This window comes from Eptatretus burgeri, chromosome 17 (assembly GCF_056783735.1).
Source record: "Eptatretus burgeri isolate ZD-2024b chromosome 17, Ebu_testis_v1, whole genome shotgun sequence".
In the NCBI taxonomy this organism is placed as follows: domain Eukaryota; kingdom Metazoa; phylum Chordata; class Myxini; order Myxiniformes; family Myxinidae; genus Eptatretus; species Eptatretus burgeri.
This window is the reverse complement of record NC_140977.1, coordinates 56,134,671-56,154,819: the sequence shown is the minus strand read 5'-3', so window position 1 is coordinate 56,154,819 and position 20,149 is coordinate 56,134,671. Positions and strand designations below refer to the sequence as shown.

At 45.2% G+C, this 20,149-nt stretch overlaps 1 protein-coding gene and 1 long non-coding RNA gene across 5 annotated transcripts in view; one reads left to right on the top strand and one right to left on the bottom strand.

Annotated features, from left to right (window-relative positions):
- The window catches only part of DNAH1 (dynein axonemal heavy chain 1), a 157,140-nt gene extending 136,991 nt beyond the window's left edge, over nucleotides 1–20,149 (top strand). The window contains exons 65-79 of one of the 4 annotated variants that reach the window (XM_085861164.1): nucleotides 47–242; nucleotides 7,051–7,202; nucleotides 9,173–9,372; nucleotides 10,177–10,321; nucleotides 11,413–11,571; nucleotides 11,798–11,929; nucleotides 12,113–12,283; nucleotides 12,961–13,140; nucleotides 13,281–13,454; nucleotides 13,638–13,808; nucleotides 13,884–14,014; nucleotides 14,188–14,332; nucleotides 14,650–14,856; nucleotides 19,583–19,814; nucleotides 19,894–20,149. In XM_085861164.1, the coding sequence (XP_085717290.1) occupies nucleotides 47–242; nucleotides 7,051–7,202; nucleotides 9,173–9,372; nucleotides 10,177–10,321; nucleotides 11,413–11,571; nucleotides 11,798–11,929; nucleotides 12,113–12,283; nucleotides 12,961–13,140; nucleotides 13,281–13,454; nucleotides 13,638–13,808; nucleotides 13,884–14,014; nucleotides 14,188–14,332; nucleotides 14,650–14,856; nucleotides 19,583–19,814; nucleotides 19,894–20,012 (2,514 nt within the window). In that variant the 3' untranslated portion in view covers nucleotides 20,013–20,149. The remainder of the gene's footprint in view (nucleotides 1–46; nucleotides 243–7,050; nucleotides 7,203–9,172; nucleotides 9,373–10,176; nucleotides 10,322–11,412; nucleotides 11,572–11,797; nucleotides 11,930–12,112; nucleotides 12,284–12,960; nucleotides 13,141–13,280; nucleotides 13,455–13,637; nucleotides 13,809–13,883; nucleotides 14,015–14,187; nucleotides 14,333–14,649; nucleotides 14,857–19,582; nucleotides 19,815–19,893) is intronic. The other 3 variants (XM_085861166.1, XM_085861165.1, XM_085861167.1) reach the window with 3 other exon arrangements.
- Nucleotides 125–6,373, bottom strand: LOC147010178 (uncharacterized). Its single transcript, XR_015052730.1, has 3 exons — nucleotides 6,072–6,373; nucleotides 5,921–5,979; nucleotides 125–264 (listed from the first exon to the last, which is right to left on the bottom strand). It is a non-coding gene; the product is annotated as an uncharacterized LOC147010178 (long non-coding RNA).

Below are 20,149 nucleotides of genomic sequence, written 5' to 3'. Positions count from 1 at the left end.
GGATGGATTTAATGATGTAACCATACGTGTTGCCACCAAAATATAGGCCAAGGTAGCAAGTGCAGAGCAGACGGAGAAAGATATTGATGTTACAAGGATGCAGTACATCCCCGTAGCCGTGCGGACTCGGATCCTCTTCTTCTGTGTGACTGACATGGCAAATGTGGATCCAATGTATCAGTATTCCTTGGATTGGTTCCTGCGTAGCTTCGTGCATGGAATTTCTTCCTCGGAACGTGCAGGTACGAAGGAATGACAGAGACCCTGTAGTCATTATGAAAGGAAAAACAAAAATGTGTGATCTTTACTAAATATTTAAATTTGATACTTTTCTGAAGGGCAACATCATTAGCAATAAAGACAACCAATGTTACCTTTTCACATTGAAATTACTCTTCTTTCGGTTTACTGGTCGATCAAGTGTAATGATTAATTTTGTCCTTAAACACACTTGTCTAATCTCTGTTAGAGTTTACATAAGACTTGCCGCAGTAAATCGGCGGCCCGTGTATATGATTCCTGATGTAATTGCATCTCAAACATTGGATTCGACTTTAAGTTGGCAATCCTGTCTGCTTTAACTCATTGTGGATCATTTTAAATCTCATGATATCGCTATAAAAAGTGGGCCAGTATGTGATAGTACCACAGCCAAGTTCCAGATTCCTTACACGGGACAGGTATAGTGTTGACCATCTTGCTTAATCAGGACACTTTCTGATCTATAATTGCCACAGCAGACCTGTGGGACTCCATGGATAGTACAGTACCGTACATCGACAACAGATGATGAAATTTCAATGACTTTCCTCTTTAATCACTGCTTTGGTTTATTTATAGGGCATGTGTTGCACTGGACTTGACTTTCTGCAATCTAGATTTTGGCCTCGATTGTTGGGTTATAAAAACCAAAATTTCTCTGTGTACACAGGATCTAGACTCATGGAAAAGTGAGGTGACAGAGGATAAAACGTAGTGAGAGTGGAGCTGTAGTTGGTGCAGTTGGACACAATCAAGGGGTGAGAGAGAGAGAGACAGACAGACAGACAGACACAAAGAGGAGGGAAGGAAACAAGAGAAATAGCCTGTGAGTAAGGTGGTGGGGTTATATCAGAGTAATGGGGTTAAAAGGTCACAGGTAGGGATGAAGGATAACATGAGATGGTTGTGGACCACTTGTTTAAATCCCGGAGAGGTGTAATTGAACATGAGAAAAGAGGAACCAAGGAGTGGAGGTGTACGGAAAACCTGGATTTTTGGAGTTTATTAACAATTACCTTAACAACTGCAATGGCACTCTGCAGAGTGCTCGTACAGTGCTTTCAGAAAGTATTGACACCTCTTAACTTTGTCACATTTTGTTGTTACAGCATGAATTTCAAATGGATTAAATTTAATTTTTTTTTTGTCACCGATCGACACAATGTACCTACCCCATAATGACAAAGTGGAAACATGTTTTTAGAAATTTTTACAAATGAATTGAAAATGAAATACAGAAATATCTCATTTACATAAGTATTCAACTCCCTGAGTCAATACTTTGTAGAAGCGCCTTTGGCAGCGATTACAGCTTCGAGTCTTCTTGGGTATGTCTGTATCAGCTTTGCACACCTGGATTTGGGGATTTTCTCCCATTCTTCCTTGCAGATTTTCTCAAGTTCTGTCTAGTTGGATGGGGAGAGTCAGTGAACAGCAATTTTTAAATCTTTCCACAGATTCTCAATGGGGTTCAAGTCTGGGATTTGGTTGGACCACTCAAGGACTTTCATGTTCTTTTTATGAAGGCATTCCAGTGTTGCTTTGGCTGTATGCTTGAGGTCATTATCCTGTTGGAACATGACGGAACATGGAGGAATGACAGAGCGTGAACAACTCACTCAGAATGACGGAGTGTGAACGACTCGCTCAGAATGAAGAAGCATGAACCACTCGCTCAGAATGACGGAGCATGAACTACTCGCTCATAATGACAGAGCACAAATGACTTGCAAAGGTGACGAAGCATGGACAACTCGCTCGGGATGACAGAGCGTAAACGACTCGCTCAGAATGAAGGAGCATGAACGACTCACTCAGAATGATGGAGCATGAATGAATCGCTTAGAATAACGTAGTGCGGTCCTTGTTGTTGAATTAAATCCACACAGTAGTGAAAATGCGTTATCAGAATATGCGTTATACGAGGGTCACCTGTATTTCGCTCCCTTCATGGTTCCCTGTGTCCTTACAAGTCTCCCAGTCCCTTCCACTGAAAAGCATCCCCATAGCACGATGCTGCCATCACCATGCTTCACAGTAGGGATGGTGTTAGATGGGTGATGAGCTGTACTCGGTTTCTGCCAGATGTAGCGCTTTGCATTCAGGCCAAAGAGTTCAATTTTTATCTCATCAGACCACAGAATCTTTTGCCTCATGCTCTCAATCTTCCAAGTGCGTTTTTGAAAGCTCCAGACGTGCTACCATGTGCCTTTTTCTCAGGGGTCGCTTTTGTCTGGCCACTTTCCCATAAAGCCTCGATTTGTGAAGTGCTGCAGAGACTGTTGTCTTTCTGGCAAGTTCTCCCATCTCAGCCAAGGAACTCTGTAGTTCTCTCAAAGTGGTCATTGGGTTCTTGGTCACCTCCCTAACCAAGGTCCTTCTTGCCCGGTTGCTCAGTTTGATGAGACGTACAACAAGGGAAGCAGGAGACAAGAGGAGGGGGGGGAGGGAAAGAAAAAAACAGTGTGGAACAGATACATGAGGAGATCTGTGGAAGGGAGAGGGATGGGGGCAGGGTGCACAGGGTAAAGAAGATGTTAGGATACAGGGACTTTCAGGAAGGAAAGCAGGGAATTTGAAGGAGGTGGGTTTGGGGTGGATTCGTGGGGGAAGAAAAGATCGTGGTTTTGGATGGGGGAAGATAAGAAATGGTGGTGAACAGCTGTTTTGAAGACCTGGAGGGAAGATTGTGATTGAAGAGAGTGTGAGAGTTTGTTCCAAAGGTGGGAAAAAAAGAGGAATGAAAGGATGAAGGTGAACAGTGATTCTTGATTTTGGTAGTTTTACCAGAAGGAGGTTGCTGACAAACCTTGAGAGCCCTATCGAAATATGGGGGGGGGGGACATATCTCAGACAGAGCAGGGGGATTGAGGCCAGAAGATCGAGGCCACCGACCTGCCTGCGGTGAGAGAGTGAGAAACATAAAGACTCGGCCTCATCCTGGGAGACACCAATGATCCTAAATACCTTGGTTTCCACAGCGTGAAGCTGAGAAAGGTGAGGGGCAGGAGCACCAGCCCAGAGGGTGGAGCAGTACTCCATCAGGCTGTGGACGAAAGCTTTCTCTGTTGTCATGAGCTCAGGCGTGCCAAGAAAGGACCTTATATAGAAAGGTGCGTTTCTTTATAAATCATATTCAGTCAATTGAATTAGCCACAGGTGGACTCCAATCAGGTAGTAGAGACATCTCAAGGATGATCAAAGGAAATTGGATGCACCTGAGCTCAATTTGCAGTGTCATAGCAAAGGGGTTGAATACTTATTTATACAAGACATTTCAGCTTTTCATTTTTAATTGATTTGTAAAAAAATTCCACAAAAAATATTCCACTTTGATATCATAGATTGATATTATGTGTAGATCAGTGACAAAAATTTTTAATTTTAATAAATTTTAAATTCAGGCACAACACACAACAAAATATGAACAAGTCAAGGGGTGTGAATGCTTTCTGAAGGCACTGTGTACCTCCTCCAAGTTGAACAGTTTATGTTTTATATCCCACTGATAGGCCGGATCTAGATTCGGACCATAAACAAAATCTATTCAGCCTCTTCTTGTCACACACCCAACGTGTCCACCAAGTTTCGTCCGAATCCCTCCATAACTTTTTGAGATATCAGGCTATATATCGTTTTTGGCCCGATCTCTCATTGGTAAAGAATCACTTAAAAAAATTCTCACATCCGGATTCGGATCTTCACCAAAATCTAATCAATTCATCCTTGTCACAGGCAGGTCGGTGGCCTCGAAACTTTGTCCACCAAGTTTCGTCTAAGTCCGTCCATAACTTTTTGAGATATCCTGCTCACAGACAGACAGACAGACAGGCAGGGGTGAAAACATAACGTCCGTCCACCTTCGGTGGTGAAGGTTTGTGAATAAGTTTGTGAATTCGGTGGTGAATAAGTTTGGCGCGTTTGACCTTTATTGAACTTTTTTATTTTCTCTCATATTATGTTAAGGGGCTGTCACACCTTGACGTTTTAGCCAGCGTATGGCAAGGTCTCAAAATGTATGTAAAACGCTGGCGTACACTGAACTATTGATGTTTTTAAAAAAGTTTTGGGCGTATAATAACGTGTTGGACGTTTGCATAACGTATTAGTAGTAACGTACACAGAACGTTTTAATCACATATAGATAACTTATACCAACGAATGCTGAGCGTGTTGTCGGCGTTCACAACCTATGCCCAACGATAGTCTAACTTATGCATAGCGCGCGGCAGCGTATCGCCGACGATCACGTGGCGTAGGCTATTCATAGGCTGCGGCTCGACGATTCAAATCATAACCGCACTAGACATAGAAGTGTGAAGCCGCTGTCACACCTTGACGTTTTAGCCAGCGTATGCCGATGTATGAAAAATTTGCCGAACCAAGCTGGCACACGTCGAATACGTTATGGGGAAGTTTTGTATATGTTAAGAGCATGCTGGCATACGTCGTAGTACGCTGGCATACATCGTAGTACGCTGGCATACGTCGTCATACACTGAGTATGTCGACAAATTTTCAGCATGTTGAAAATTTCTCGACGTACTCGACATATGACACACGTTCCGCATATGCTGGCATAAGTTGTAGGCATGCTACGTGATCGTTGACACACGTTGACATACGTTACTTGTAAGTTACTCATAAGTCGAAACACGTCGAGGTAATGTTTAGCATACCCGAAACTTAATTTTTAACCTATGAGTAACGTGCTTTGAACCTATGTGTAACGTATCTCCAACGCATATTGATGTATGTAGACGTATTTGATTGACGTCTTCCGGACGACCACAGAACTTACTGAATGTGTTTCTAACTTACAGCTACCGTATAATGGCGTATTGGCAACGTTTAGTGGAATTGGTATATAAAAATGGGCTTCACAGGAGGAACCCGTCAGTGTTTCAGACTCCATGTTTTTTTTTTTTGTTTTTTTTTTAACGTTGAAGTGTTGATGTTTTTTTCCATTTTTTGGCGTACTCAACGAGTTGGACAAATGCATAACGTATTACTAACGTACACAGAACGTTTTGATAACTTATAGATAACTTATACCAACGATTGCTTAGCGTGTTGTCGGCGTGTGTCAATGATCGCGTAACGTGCCTACAACACGTTACTCAAAGGTTAGAAATAAGTTTCGGGTATGCTAACAATTACCTCGACGTGTTTCGACTTATGAGTAACTTACAAGTAACATGTGTTGACGTGTGTCAACGATCGCGTAACGTGCCTACAACTTATGCCAGCGTATGCGGAATGTGAGTCATACGCTGGCATACGTAGGAAAATTTCAAGCATGGAAAATTTGTCTAACACCTTGGCGTACTACGACGTATGCCAGCGTACTACGACGTATGCCAGCGTGCTCTTAACGTATACAAACATACCCATAACGTATTCGACGTGTGCCAGCGTTTTAGCCAAATTTTGCATACGTCAGGCATACGCTGGCTAAATCGTCAAGGTGTGACAGGGCCTTTAGGGAAGTTCGGATAAGCCTGCATCGAACTAATAAATGAGGAAATGTGTGTGTGTGTGTGTGTGTGTGTGTGTGTGTGTGTGTGTGTGTGTGTGTGTGTGTGTGTGTGTGTGTGTGTGTGTGTGTGTGTGTGTGTGTGTGTGTGTGTGTGTGTGTGTGTGCGTGCGTGTTATTCACTTTTCTCGACAATTGTTCATCCAATGTACTTCAAACTTGGCGGGTGTATTGCTGGGGACCTGAGGAAGTGCAGTCAAAAATAAAATCAAAGTAAAAAAATCAAAAAAAAAACATTTTAGCTATAAACTATTTTGAAAATCTTAACGCTCACCTTTGAATACCGTAGTTATTAAAATTTTACTTTTTCCAAAAATACAGTTTTCTTCTTTATTCCTTATTTTTCTGTATTCAGCCTAAACTGCTCTGATTTAAACTGTTCTGAATCAAACTTGTGTGAAGATAACCCTGCTAAGCGGGAGCGAACACGCGATGTTACGCGCCATGCACGTGCAACAGAGTGAGACGAAGCATGACGTGCTCGCCTGGCACGTGACGCTGCGCGCGAGGCAAGGCGCCGTAAACCGGTTTATTGTTTTTTTTATAAATTCCAAGAGGATCTTTCGCCTTCCCCGAGGCCTTTTATCCCACGACAGAGAAAGAGTTTGTATCTTTCTCTGTGAAAACCACTGATTATTTGCAGCAACGTTCTTTGGTGAAGACTTTGCTGTAATGACGGATGTGAACGTTTCGAACGTGAACCACTACACTCGCCATTCTAATGACAGAGAGCCATGAGAGTCCGATTCGATATTTCTGATTCATTACCTCCGCTGCCAAAGGTGGATGGACGTTATGTTTTTCACCCCTGTGTGTTTGTTTGTCTGTGAACAGGATATATTTTCTTTTTAATTGTGGACGGATTCGGACGAAATTTGTTGGACAGCTTTGGTGTGTGACAAGGACGAGATGATTCGATTTTGGTGAAGATCCGAATCTGGATCGGAACCTGAGAAATTTTTTTTTAAGTGATTCTTAACCATTGAGCGACAGACGAAATTTTAGTGAATGTGAGTAATAGTTCGGTGACCAGAACAAGCCGATGAGATTTTAGTTCAGGTCTGAATCCAGATCGAGCCTGTCAGTGGGATACAAAAAGTGAAGTAATCTACCTGGCAGAGGTATGCAATCCACCGGGTGCCCTTCTCGTTTGCACAACTTTTAACATCCTTCATGCTCTATTGTTTACTTTGCTGTGGCTTTTACTCTTGCTTGATGACGAGGCTTTGTTTCTCATTTTCCTGCTGGTGCAGACTCTTTGGAGGAGAGGATCAACAATATCAACGAATACTTCACGTTCGCTCTGTACGGTCGTGTGTGCCGCAGTCTCTTTGAACAGCACAAGCCACTCTTCGCCGTGCTCGTGTGTGCTCGAATCCTGATACACTCTGGTCAACTGAACTCGGTAAGCCGTACGCACACTGTCGCACACAACATAGCTCTGGAGAACACTCAGGGATTTCTTCCAAACTCCATAGGGATCTCAAGATTGTGAAAACCATAAAAGCACAACCATTCGGAAGTCTCGTCTGAGAACAATCGACTCAGATGTCAAATATCGAGCATCTTTCAATTTAAACTGAACAAATGTGTGCCAAGGATTAATGTGCCCCTTGAAGATAAGGAGAGGGAAGAATGGGATGTGAGAAGAACATTATGAGCAGTGGGGGGATGAGGATGAGGATGAGGATGAAGATGGAAGGTAAAGAAAAGGATCAAATTAATAAATGTTTCCTTTTTCATTGTTTTTAGCTCCTCGAGGAGGATCTCTAAGTCTTACTCACGTTGTTGTTCTTCATCTTCTTCTTGTGGACTTTTTTGTTTCACAGCCGACAGTTTTCATCGAAACTTCCTGAAACTTGACATATATATGTAAAAATACCCTGCGCAGACAGTAACCATCTCCGATTTTGAAAATTCCTCCTAGAAAAAAAGTTATGACGTCAAAATATCTCCGCTAATGGAAATCGCCTAAAAAAATTATCTCCGAAACTAGGCAAGCTTTTTGAATCCTGTTTGCGGGAATCGAACAGGGCATTAGCAGAGATGAATTACCACACATATGATACATCACTATGACATCATATCAATTTTTATGACGTCATTCCTATTTTTTGACATTTTTTGTTTCACAACCCAGAGTTTTCATCGGATATTCGTGAAACTTGCCATGTATATGCAGAAAGCCCACGCGCAGGCAGTAACCATCTCCGATTTTGGAAATTCTTCCTATAAAAAAAGTTGACGTCATAATATCGCCGCTAATGGAAATCGCCTATTCCATTATCTACACAGATGATTTATCGCAAACCTGATACATCACAATGACGTCATATTCGTTTTTATGACGTCATCATTAAGAGGACAAGGATCTTAGCTCATTTGAGCTTGTTTTCACTGAATATTTGATCCTGGTCTAAAACTGCCAGTGCAGCCCAATCAGCCTCCAGTGGAAGATTACATGAGATCAGATGACGAGATTTAAAGGAATAAAAATCCAGCGTTTTTCACTTTAATCCTGGAAATCTCAAAAAGCAGAGTCAATCTGGGTTCGTATTTGGATGAGACACCTTCAAAAAAGGTCGGGTAGTGTTTGCTGAGGGCTACGAGGTTGTTCAGTTCGAAATGTGCTCTCACTTTAAGCTGTCCAATCTTGGATTGGTTCCCTCGTGGTCATTCTCGACATTCACTTTCCTTGTCCTGCATGTTCATCCCCACATTTGTTTCTTGTGTGTTTATTCCTTCCCAATTTCTTTGTCTTCCCTTGTAAGCCAACTCCCTCGGCTCCATCAACGTTATCAACATCATCCCTCTGTCATTCACCTCTTCCATGAGCCTTGATCTTCTCCGTTTAAAAAACGAAAGTTAAGATTGCCATACTGGTGTGGTGTTCGCCGTGGTTGCTGGCATCATTCATGGGGACAAAAAGCCTGCTATCCCATCTTCTTTTAAGTTTTAGAGATTAACTATCCAATATGCTGTATCTTTAAGAAAGAGGAGGCCACTGTGTGTTGGTCATCATCATCTTCATCAGTCGTCTTCCCTTGGACAGGTTCTACTTCAATTATACCTTCTCCAAGCTAGGTCTTCTTTGTGCTTTTCTCTTCAGTTCTTCTTATGACCTTCCATTTTTTAGATGGTCTTGTGACGTCCATATTTTCCTCCTTCTTGGTCTTTTTTCCTTTCATCCATCCTTCTAGCGCCTCTTTTACCATCCCATCACCTCTCATGGTTGATAAATTAAGTTATTGGGTGTGAATTATATCACAGGCATGATTGACCGATGGACCTTATCCTGTGTCTAAGTTCCTTGATGTACAAGCAAATTGTTTCTGTGAAAGATTGCAGAGAAGGGAATGCACTGTTTGTGTGCAGGAGGAATGGCAGTTCTTATTGACCGGGGGTGCTGCACCTGCCATGTTGCGGCCGAACCCCGCTCCCGAATGGCTGTCCGAGCGAGCTTGGCGCGGCCTACAGGCCTTCACGGCTCTCCCACGCTTTCAAGACTTAGCCGCAGACCTGCCCAGCTACGCCATCAAGCTGCGCCCACTCTTCGACAGTCATGATCCCCAGTGGTTAGCTCCGACTTTCACATTTTTCCTGTCTGAGTTTCCTGTCCTGTCATTTGAGTTTCCTGTCCGAGTGGCGACCCATCCAGGATTGTGCCTTTTAGCCAAGGAAAACTACTTCAGCAGTCCTATGCGTCTGAAGCAGCGAAAGCAGTGCTTCTTCTTATATTGCCCCAATTATTGGCTTGATAGTGGAGTGGGTAAAACCTTGTTGCATTGCCCTCAGTGGCATGGGTTCGATTTCCATGGCTGCGAGAGGAGACCAAGCCAGGATTGCTTCTTTGCCACGGAAACATTCATGATTTGTGAGTGTTTCCAGCACCTCGGCCCCAAAGGTCTGCTCGGATCTAACTGACTTACAAGGAAAATGTTCACCAAGAACGCCCCTCCTAAAAACGACGCATTCCACAATGCAGGACTAGAAAACACAGTTGTTTGTAATGTCACCTACTATCAAGTCTCCAAAACTCGAGGAAACAAATGCATACACTTGAGTTGTGAGAATGTGCAATGAGTATCAATCTTGAGGTCTTGCACTCTTATGGACCGCGAAGCGTTTTTGGTGTAACCATCACAAGTGTACGGATGCTGATGGGAGGAGGGGGGTGCTTCATGGAAAAGCAAAGCTTCCTTAAACCTGTTGTCTCACCTATAAACACGTATAGATAGGTGTGTTATTAAACCGGCCTAGGCAGTGACAGTCTCTATGTGTGAATATATGGTAAAACACAGAGGAATGTCGTTGTGCTACAAGAAAGGTACCCATCGTGATATGTAGGTGTAAACTCTTCGCTGCACGTGCCCTGACAGTGAAAGTTTGAGCGAGCCGTGGAGCGACATCGTGTGCCGATTTGCTCGGTTACTCCTCCTGCGCTGCCTGCGTGCTGACTGTGTCACAGGTGCCCTGCAGAACTTCGTGGCCGTAAATCTCGGCCAGAGGTTCATCGAGCCACAGGTACGGACCGCACCATGACCGTTTCATCTTACATGTGACAAAGTCACGTGAACAATTTTATTTCATCACAAGCTTTTAAACTCTTCGGCTGCCGTTTCCCGATGATCATCCAGTCGTGCTATTCATTCCAGCCTTTCAGGATGACGACCCATCACCTTCTTGAGCACGTTGTATCCCATATCTACCCATGAGATTTGTCTGCTCATGTGTATGTTATTTATTTTGTCTATTTTTTAAAGACAACATCAAAGCTCATGGAAGAGGATAAAAAGGCAACCGACTGACAGTGAGGCCTACAGTTCGACGATGTCCCTTATTTGACTGTTCCGATCTGCTTCAATACGTTGCTCTGTAATGAGACTTGACCTGATATTAAAAAGCTCTTTTGTTACCGCCGCCACCGAAGGTGAACAGAGGTTATGTTTTCACACCTGTTTGTTTGTCTGTGAGCACGATATCGCAAAAGGTTATGGATGGATTCGTACTAAAATTGGTGGACATGTTGGGTGTGTAACAAGGACGAATTGATTCGATTTTGGTGAAGATCCGAATCCTAATCCGGATCTGAGAATTTTTCAAGTGATTCTTCACCATTGAGAGATAGGGCTAAAAACGATATATAGCACGATATCTCAAAACGTTATGGACGGATTCCGCAGAAACTTTGTGGATGAGTTGGTTAGGTGACAACAACAAGCCAATTAGATTTTGGTTGAGGTCCGGATCCAGATCCGGCCTATCAGTGGGATGCAACACATAACCTGTTCAACGTGGCGGAGGTATGAACTCTACCGAGTGCCGTCATAATTTCCCATAGTTTGACAGTACGAAATAGGAATATAAAACATACATTGTATATATTTGTCACACCTTATATGCCTTTTGGTGATTTAGCTGCTTCAGGGCCCTCCGTGTGCATTGTTACCCCAACAGCCCTTATTAATACTTTGATCACAGTACATCCTCCGTCGAAGGTTCACAGTGAATGATTGATTGAATGAAATTGCTGGCTCGTATACAAGTGTGTTTATAGTTATGGTTGTGCACTCATACCGATACATTACTGACCAAGCATCTCGGGCCTCCTCCAGGCATCCAGCCTCGATGCGATTTATCAGGATTCATCCCCTGGAACTCCATTAATCTTCGTACTTTCCACTGGCACCGACCCTGCCAGCCAGCTGTACAGTTTTGCTGACAAGATGAACTTTGGGCACAAGTTAAATGCCATCTCATTGGGACAGGGCCAGGTTTGTGTGTTGTGCACCTCCACCTTGCACTATCTTCGTGTGCTTATGCATCTTCCATTGATTGTTATCACGAACGGAATGTTTCTAAATCAAGTTGTCTCAACAGCGATGGGGGCGGTTCAAGGTACAGTGTGTGTTTATATGACATGCCGTGACCGACGGCTGGGTGTTAAATGATGGAACATACACCTGCATACCATCACCCTCCCCTGTAATTCCCCACCAGGGTCCACGGGCAGAGGAAATGATGCAGAGGGCAATGGACCAAGGAAGTTGGGTCTTCTTCCAGAACTGTCACCTTGCACCCAGCTGGATGATTTCCCTGGAACGCCTTATAGAGGGCATAGATCCAGAAAAGGCACCACTATGCACTCACTCGCACACACTAACATAGGAATACGATCACATGCAAAGTCGTACACTCACACACCTATTCTATCCCCATCTCCTGTTGTTGTTTTTTTACAAACATTAATAATTGTGATAACATGACTGGCTGAACGGTAATGTCCGGATGTGCATTCTTCCTGCCGAACATCAGGTGCACAGAGAATTCCGCCTGTGGCTAACGAGCTTGCCGAGTGCACACTTCCCCGTGTCCGTGCTGCAGAGCAGTTCCAAGATGACTGTGGAACCTCCTCGTGGCATCAAAGCAAACCTTCTGCGCTCTTATCTAGCTCTATCTGATGAGATGATCGACGACTGTTCCAAAGTGTGTGAAATAGCAACGCTCGTGCTGCATACACACCCTCACCTTAGCTTTTCAGTTAACTTTTCGTGTTACTCCTCGTTACCTGAATTATTCTCGAGGTTACGTTGAATTCACAACACGCGAGCTTGCTTGTTTAACTCCACACGTTCTGGGGAGTCCAAGTGATTACTTTCGTGAATTCTTCGTTTTGACTGTGCATCCATAAAAGTGTAAGCAAGTTTCATATCCATTTGCTACTCGCCCTTGGAATTCTTCATCGTCTCAAATGCATCGCCGTTCCAAATCACAGGATTAACCACCCGTCCCCCCTTTCCTTCATGCCAACGTGGATTCTAACTCACACCCAGACAAATCGCACATTGTTAAACTGAAGCCACATGGACAGTCTGAACAATTCAAGGGTAGGCTTCAGTCATCTGGCTCTTGTTCGTTCGGATAGAGCACAAGGCCGTGGGGGTCGCATCATTAGCTGAGGGCGTGGCTGTGCCGCTGATGCCGTGCCCTCTGCCGCTTAGGGCAGGAATTTGTAATTTGTTCAGGATGCCGGTGATAGCTCAACTACTCTTGCCGAAGGACACCGTGGGAATTTGAACGTCCACCAACAAATGTGGCTTTCCGTCACTTGTGGGAACACTTGTGAGAAAATCTAACACTACCTTCCCTTGTGCCATCCCCAGCCGGTGGAGTTCAAAGCCTTGCTTTTTTCCCTCTGCCTCTTCCACGCGGTCACGTTGGAGCGGAGGAAGTTTGGTCCTCTTGGCTTCAACATTCCTTATGAGTTCACCGACGGGGATCTGAAGATCTGCATGAGCCAGCTGCGCATGTTTTTGAACGAATATGACGACATCCCTTATAAGGTCACGACCAACACTTTCAAAAACATTCTGGTGCATGCACAGCCCACTTCCTGCAATGGTTGGTGACCACAATTATAATCAAGATCAGTTCGGTTTGCTGAGACTGAATTTTAAAAATCATGTTTCCTTTATTTTTCCAGGTGCTCCGATACACAGCCGGACAAATCAACTACGGCGGCCGGGTTACTGATAACGCAGACAGGCGATGCATCACGCATATCCTGGAGGACTTCTACACCCCAGCCGTGCTCGAAGAGGGTCATTCATACTCCCAATCAGGCCTGTACAGGCACATTGGACCCTTGGACCTTAATGTAAGCTGCTTCTTTGCTCCATGAGAGTTCTCGTCTCTGCATCACTCTCCGTTTCCCATAATCTCTTTCGTTTGAGGGAATGCACTTTGGAGATCTCACTATCATTTCAGGCTCATTCTTTTCATTGTATTTTGTCATGATATGTCACCGATGATTTCTTGTTGTGCCTCCCCTGGCTCTCAGGCCCACTTGCAATACATTCACGAACTTCCCATCAATGAACCACCCGAACTATTCGGCCTCCACGACAATGCCAACATCACGTTTGCACAGAATGAGGCATTCACGCTGCTCGGCACGCTGCTCTGCCTGCAACCACGTCCCGCCACTGGCACGGGAGACTCCCATGAAGAGGTATACCGGCTCACATTATTCAACGCGTACAGCTTTCCAACATAGCCTCAATTTGCTTTATCGCTTGTGTGATAGACGGTTCAGGAGAAATGCCAGCATATGATAGACGGAGTTCCACTTCCCTTTGATATTTCCATCATGGAGGAAAGGTTTCCACTCTCTTATGAAGAGTCGATGAATACAGTTCTCACTCAAGAGGTCATAAGGTCAGTTCACAGGAAATGAGCTTGTACTTTTTGCCTGTTTCCTTAATATGTCAAACAGAACTCCCCCTCAAAACCAGCTGTGTTTCTCTGCTCATCATTTTAACATCACATTCCACATCACTAATGACATCACATCGGTGATGCTTTGTAATATTCACGTGGTATCCTGGCAGGTACAACAGGTTGCTTCTGGTGGTAAGGCAGAGCCTGGAGCAGTTGTCGCGTGCACTACAGGGTCTTGTCGTCATGTCCCTGGAACTGGAGCAGATGGCAGACAGTCTTTATATCAACAGCGTGCCTAACCTCTGGAAAGCTAAGGTGCAAAAATACAGCTACATTGAGTCCAATACACATGAGCAGAAATGAACCTCCATGCCCGTCACAGTAACAGTTTACAACAGAGAACTCACAATGCAAAAGTCATTCAACCTATCGTATCTGCTTAGCAAAGTCTTTCTCACGTTCCCACAATGGCTCACCGGTAACCCCCTCACAGCTTAGTCGTCTTACTCGGATTGAACCCTGGAAGAGCCGATCACGTTCCCTCCACGTAAGAATGGAAGAGCCAAAGCAATGCATTGTGGAACACATTGCCAATAGAAGGAACGTTAAACCTTCCTGTATGTCCTCCACAGGCGTACCCCTCTCTCAAGGCCCTGGCATCTTGGATCGGGGATCTTGTTCAACGGGTACACTTTCTTCAGTGTTGGATCGATGATGGTCCACCGCCGGTATTTTGGATTTCCGGATTCTTTTTTCCTCAGGCCTTCCTCACCGGAACCCTCCAAAACTACTCGCGCCAGGAGCAGATCCCCATCGACACGCTTTCGTTCAATTTCTTGGTGAGCACAAGCCAAGCCCACAAAAGTTTGATGATGGGCCTTTATCAAATTATTTTGGCCCGTACATTTATTTCACACACAAATATATAACTCAAGTTTTGAATTCCCCATGTCATCCAAGCCATCCTCTATTTTCTCTTCCTCTACTCCTTACACTGCCCTAATGACCTCATATGTGATGGAAAACTTCACATTTCTCAAGGTTCCTATTCACAAGAAACAAATTAGTACGTTTGGTTTGCAATGAGCTGCTGTGAACCTTTGTTCTCCATAAATGGTCCTCTTTTGCCACATCCTATCAACTCAATAATTTTTTTTTTTTTTTTGTATACCTTGGTCGAGGCTCGTATGAGAGCTAACACACAACTCACAGCAAGGAGGCATGAGACAAGAGGGGTGGGAGTGGAAGGGACAAAACATTGGGGAACAGACACCGGTGAACTGTGGAAGGGAGAGGGATGGGGATGGGACGGGGAACATGGCGAGGAGAAGATGGACATTACAGGGACTTTCAGGAAGGAAAGCAGGAGAATTGAAGGAAGTGGGCTTGGGTGGATTATCGGGGGTAGAAAAGATCGAGGATTTGGATGGGGGAAGATAAGAGGTGGTGGTGAACAGCTGTTTTGAAAGCCTGGAGGGAAGAATGGGAAAGAATAGAGTGAGGAAGTTTATTCCAAAGGCGGGAAAAAGAGGAATGAAAGAGTGAAGATGAGCAGTGATTCGTGATTTTGGTAGTTTTACCAGAAGGGGGTTGTTGGCGGACCTTGAGCGCCCTGTGGAAATGTGCTTGGGACAAATCGCAGACAGAGCAGGGGGGCAAGGCTGGAGAGGAGTCGGTAGAAGACAGAAAGACCACCGACCAACCTGCGGTGATTGAGTGAGAGGCCCAAAGACTCAGCTTCATTGCGGGAGATGCCAATGATCTTAAAAGCCCTGGTTTCGACAGCGTGAAGTCGAGAAAGGTGGGAGGCAGGAGCACCAGCCCAGAGGGGAGAGCAGTACTCCATCAGGCTACGGACAAAAGCTTTGTAAGTGGTCAGGAGCTCAAGAGGGCCGAGGAAGGACTTTGCACGACGGAGGATTCCCAGTCGGCGACTGGCTTTTGAGGCAAGGTTGGAAATGTGACTTTCCCAGGAAAGGTCATGGCAGATAGTGAGACCCAGAAGCTTGAAAGAAAAGACTTCTTCCAGAGGATTGTTGAGAAAGTGGATGGGGGTTTTGTAAACGGTCCTTTCGAAGAGACATAGTGAGAGTGTGAGATTTGTCTGGATTGAAAGACATGTTCCACTTGTTGGACCAGTTTGTGATTTTATCCAGATCTGCAGTGAGCGAAGAAGCTGCTGCTTGCCGGTCTGAGGGATGACAGATGGTACGGCAGAGGGTGGAGTCATCGGCAAAGAGAAATAGAGGATTTTCCAGAGAGTCCGAGAGATCATTGATGAAAACCAGAAAAAGAACAGGGCCCAGAACGCTACCTTGAGGAACTCCAGCCTGCACAGGAAGAGGGGATGAAAGAACTCCATTTAGGGCCACACGTTGACTGCGACAGGAGAGGAAGTCTGCGAGCCATGAGTGGAGATGGCCTTGAATACCATGGGAAGAGAGTTTGGTGAGTAGGGCAGGGTGCCAGACTGTGTCAAAAGCACGTGATATGTCCAGGGATACGGCTCGGATTTCCTGTCTGGCATTGAGGACCTCCATCCATTGATGGGAGAGCAGTAGCAGCATATCCAGGGTAGAGTGACCTGGTCTGAAACCAAATTGATGATTGGAAATCAAGCCATTGGAGAAGAGGAAGGATTTCATGTCTGAAGCGATGATGGATTCCATAACCTTGCTGATGATTGGGAGAAGGCTGATTGGTCTGTAGTTACAGGGATCTGTTTTTGCACCTTTTTATGCAGGGCAGTGATGTTAGCAGATTTCCAAGCAGATGGCAGATGACCTTGGGAAAATGAGAGGGTGAATAGAACAGAGAGAGGGTGAGCAAGAGCAGAAGAGCAGGCTTTGAGGACACGTGGGCTGATGCCGTCTGGACCGGTTGCAGAATCTGACTCGAGGTTTGAAAGCAAGCTCTCCACCTTGTCAGGAGAAAAGGATACAGAGTCCAGGGACAGTTGGGTGCGACTGGGTAAGGTGGGTAGAGATAGTGATGGGTTTAGGACACAAGATTTAGCTGCAAACACCGAGTTTAGACATTCAGCTTTATCACGTGTGGAATCAGCAGTGCGGCCATTTGAGGTAAGGGAGGGGATGGAGGGGGAACATACACCAGAAACAGATTTGATTAAACGCCACCAGGATTTTGAGGAGGGAGAGAGGTTTGAGAGTTCAGACTTGAGATGAGAAAGATGTTGTTTTCTGGCTCTCCTGAGGGTAGATACACACTTGTTCCGAGCTTTGTGGAAAGAACTGAGATTGCCCTCAGTTGGGTTTGCTTTCCATGAGGCAAAGGCAAGTTGTTTCAGGACAACTGCCTCGCCACAAGCTTCAGTAAACCAAGGGCGGGAGGAAGGGTAAGACAACTGAACACGAGAGGGGATAAATCTGTGCATGAGGGAGAGCAAGTTTCTTTGAAAGAATTCCCAGGATGAGTTGATGTTTGAGAAAGTAGTGATAGGAGACCAGTCTGTAAGTTTGATGGCTGCTCGGAGACCCTGCCAGTCGGCTTGAGTGAAATGCCAGACTCGATGGCGGTGAGGTGGTTCTCTGATAACAGCCAGAGAGATGTCCACTTTAATAAGGACGTGGTCAGAAGAACCGATTGGAGCGAAGGAAGAGCAGCAGATATTGTCAGGGAAATTTGTCAAAATCAGATCCAGAAGAGATGGAGTACCATTGGTTGAGATCCGGGTCGGGAAGTTGACCGATTGAGTCAGTCCCAATGAGTCACAGAAAGCTTTTGCTGATGTCCCATGGCAGGTGAGAGAGGTACCCACACCTAGCCAACTGGCGTGATGACAATTGAAGTCGCCACATAAGAGGAAGAGAGAGTTTGGATGAGAAGATAGAAGATGGTCCATGTTTTCGGAGAGTGAGGTGTAGATGGAGTCATCACTGTTCGGTGGACGGTACAGTACACATATAAACATGAGGTGGGAGTGGAGGGGAAGCCGAAGCCAGAGGTATTCCTGGGGGTGTGGGGGAGTGAGGGCAGTGCAGGGAGAGTGAGGAATAGAGTCTTTGATGAAGAGAGCAACACCTCCACCAGGACGAGGCTCAGGTCTGTCATACCGTAAGAGGGAGTAACCAGGGAGAGATACTTGGGAGTCAGACACGTCTTGGGAGAGGAAAGTTTCTGTTAGGCAGATAATGTCTGGTTTGTCAGTGGCAACCTGCATGGAAAGATCTGAAAGGTTTGAGCGAAGGCCCCGGATATTTGAGGTCCACACTTTTAATGAAGAGGTGGGGGAGGAGGCTTTGGGTGCAGGAGGTGGAGGGGGCGGGGGAGGGTAGGACGAGGGACGAGGGGGGGGAGGTAAGGAGGGTTGCTGAAGGAGTGTGGGGTATTGCAGAATAGCGAGGGGAGGGGGCCGAATGAGGAGTAGAAAAGGCTCTGTGGTGCTGGGAGAGAGGGGGGACAAGAGACAAGGAAGATGGCAGTTGAGGATTTGAGGAGGTGGAGTGAAGAGATGGAGGTGAGAGGGCAGTGGAGGGAGGCAGGTTGGTGGATGAGAGGGGGGCAACTTAGAGAAGGAAGAGTGAGGGGGATGAAAGGTGGGAGAAAGGTGAGGGGGAATTTTTGAAAGAGGTGAGAGGGAGGCTTGGAGGGAGAAGAGTGGGATGGTTGCTTTGAGAGTGATAGTGAGGGGTGAGGGGGTGAGTTGGCACTGAAGTTGGAAAAAAAGAATGGTTGATGGAAAGCGAGCATCCATGGCAAACTGTGGTTTTTAAAAGTTTTAGGTCAGAGATGCGATTTAACACAATTCTTGATGGATGCAATGAAGGCGAATTCAGAGCATGGAGAGAAGAAGCGCTGTAATAGTTGGATTTTTTAGGCAAGGAATGAAGGAGAGGTCGAAATGAGAGCAGTCTGTTAAAATAGCAGAAGAGTAGTGCATTGTGAAACAGTAAAGAGTACCACATGTGTGAGAGAGGAAGATGAAGCATTATAAGATCGTTTTTGTTGTTAATATTAATGTATGAGAGAGTTCAACAGATTAGGTCATGGAAGTGTAAAAAAAAAAAGAAATCGAGGAAGACGAGGAGGAAGTTAAGAGAAAGAAGAAGTAGCAGAATCGGGAGAAGGTGAGCGTGTTGTTGTTGTTGGGTATTTTTTTTTTTTTTTTTTTTTTTGAGATAAGAAAGAGATTAGTTGGGAGAATGGGGGATGTTTGGAAAGTGGGGAGGATGAAAATTGAAGGTAATGGGGAGAAAAAACAAACAAACAAACAAAAAAAAAACGATCGAACACCGAGTGGAACCGGTAGGCCTCAAGCCTAGGACTAGGCCTCAAACACCAGGTAAGAACGTCGACATAAATATTCACAAAATAGCACGATTTTTGAAACAAAACCGAACTAGGAACACACATTAACATGTAGGTGAGAAAATTAAACAGTTAAAACGGGACAAATAACAACCGGAACTTAACTTTGAGAACGTCAGCAGGGAGCCCCGAAGGAGACCTCTTGCCGCTCAAAACCGGAACCGGAAGTCCCAATTTATTGGTAGCTTACAAATAACATTTTAAAAATTATGCATAAACTCCATGATCAATTACCAGGTTCTTGAAGATGGACCGGACAAGCTGCAGACCCCTCCTGATGTGGGTTGCCGTATCCATGGCCTGTTCCTCGAGGGAGCACGGTGGTCCAGCACCGATGGCCTGTTAGCAGAGCCTTACTCCAAGGAGCTCCACAGTTCCATGGCGGTACTGTGGCTCATACCGACAGCGAAATGCTCCACCCAGACCAATGTGTACTGCTGCCCCATCTACAAGACTCTAACACGCGCTGGTACGTATGCCACAATACATCCATTTCTCTCATTGTCCCTTTCACATTGAATTCCTGACCCAAACTTCTACCTTCACAGGTACCCTGTCTACCACTGGGCACTCAACCAATTATGTAACATCGGTGGATCTACCGACTGACCAGCCCCCACAACACTGGATCAAACGTGGTGCGGCCTTGATCTGTGCATTGGATTAGTGACCACACCCTTAAAAACAACCTGTTTCAGTTTAGCCCAACCGGGTCTATTCTGAGCACCCAATCTCACTTTGACTCCTGAATTGGCTGTCCCTATCTTACTGATAAGTTGCCAAAATAAATATTATTCAAACTGA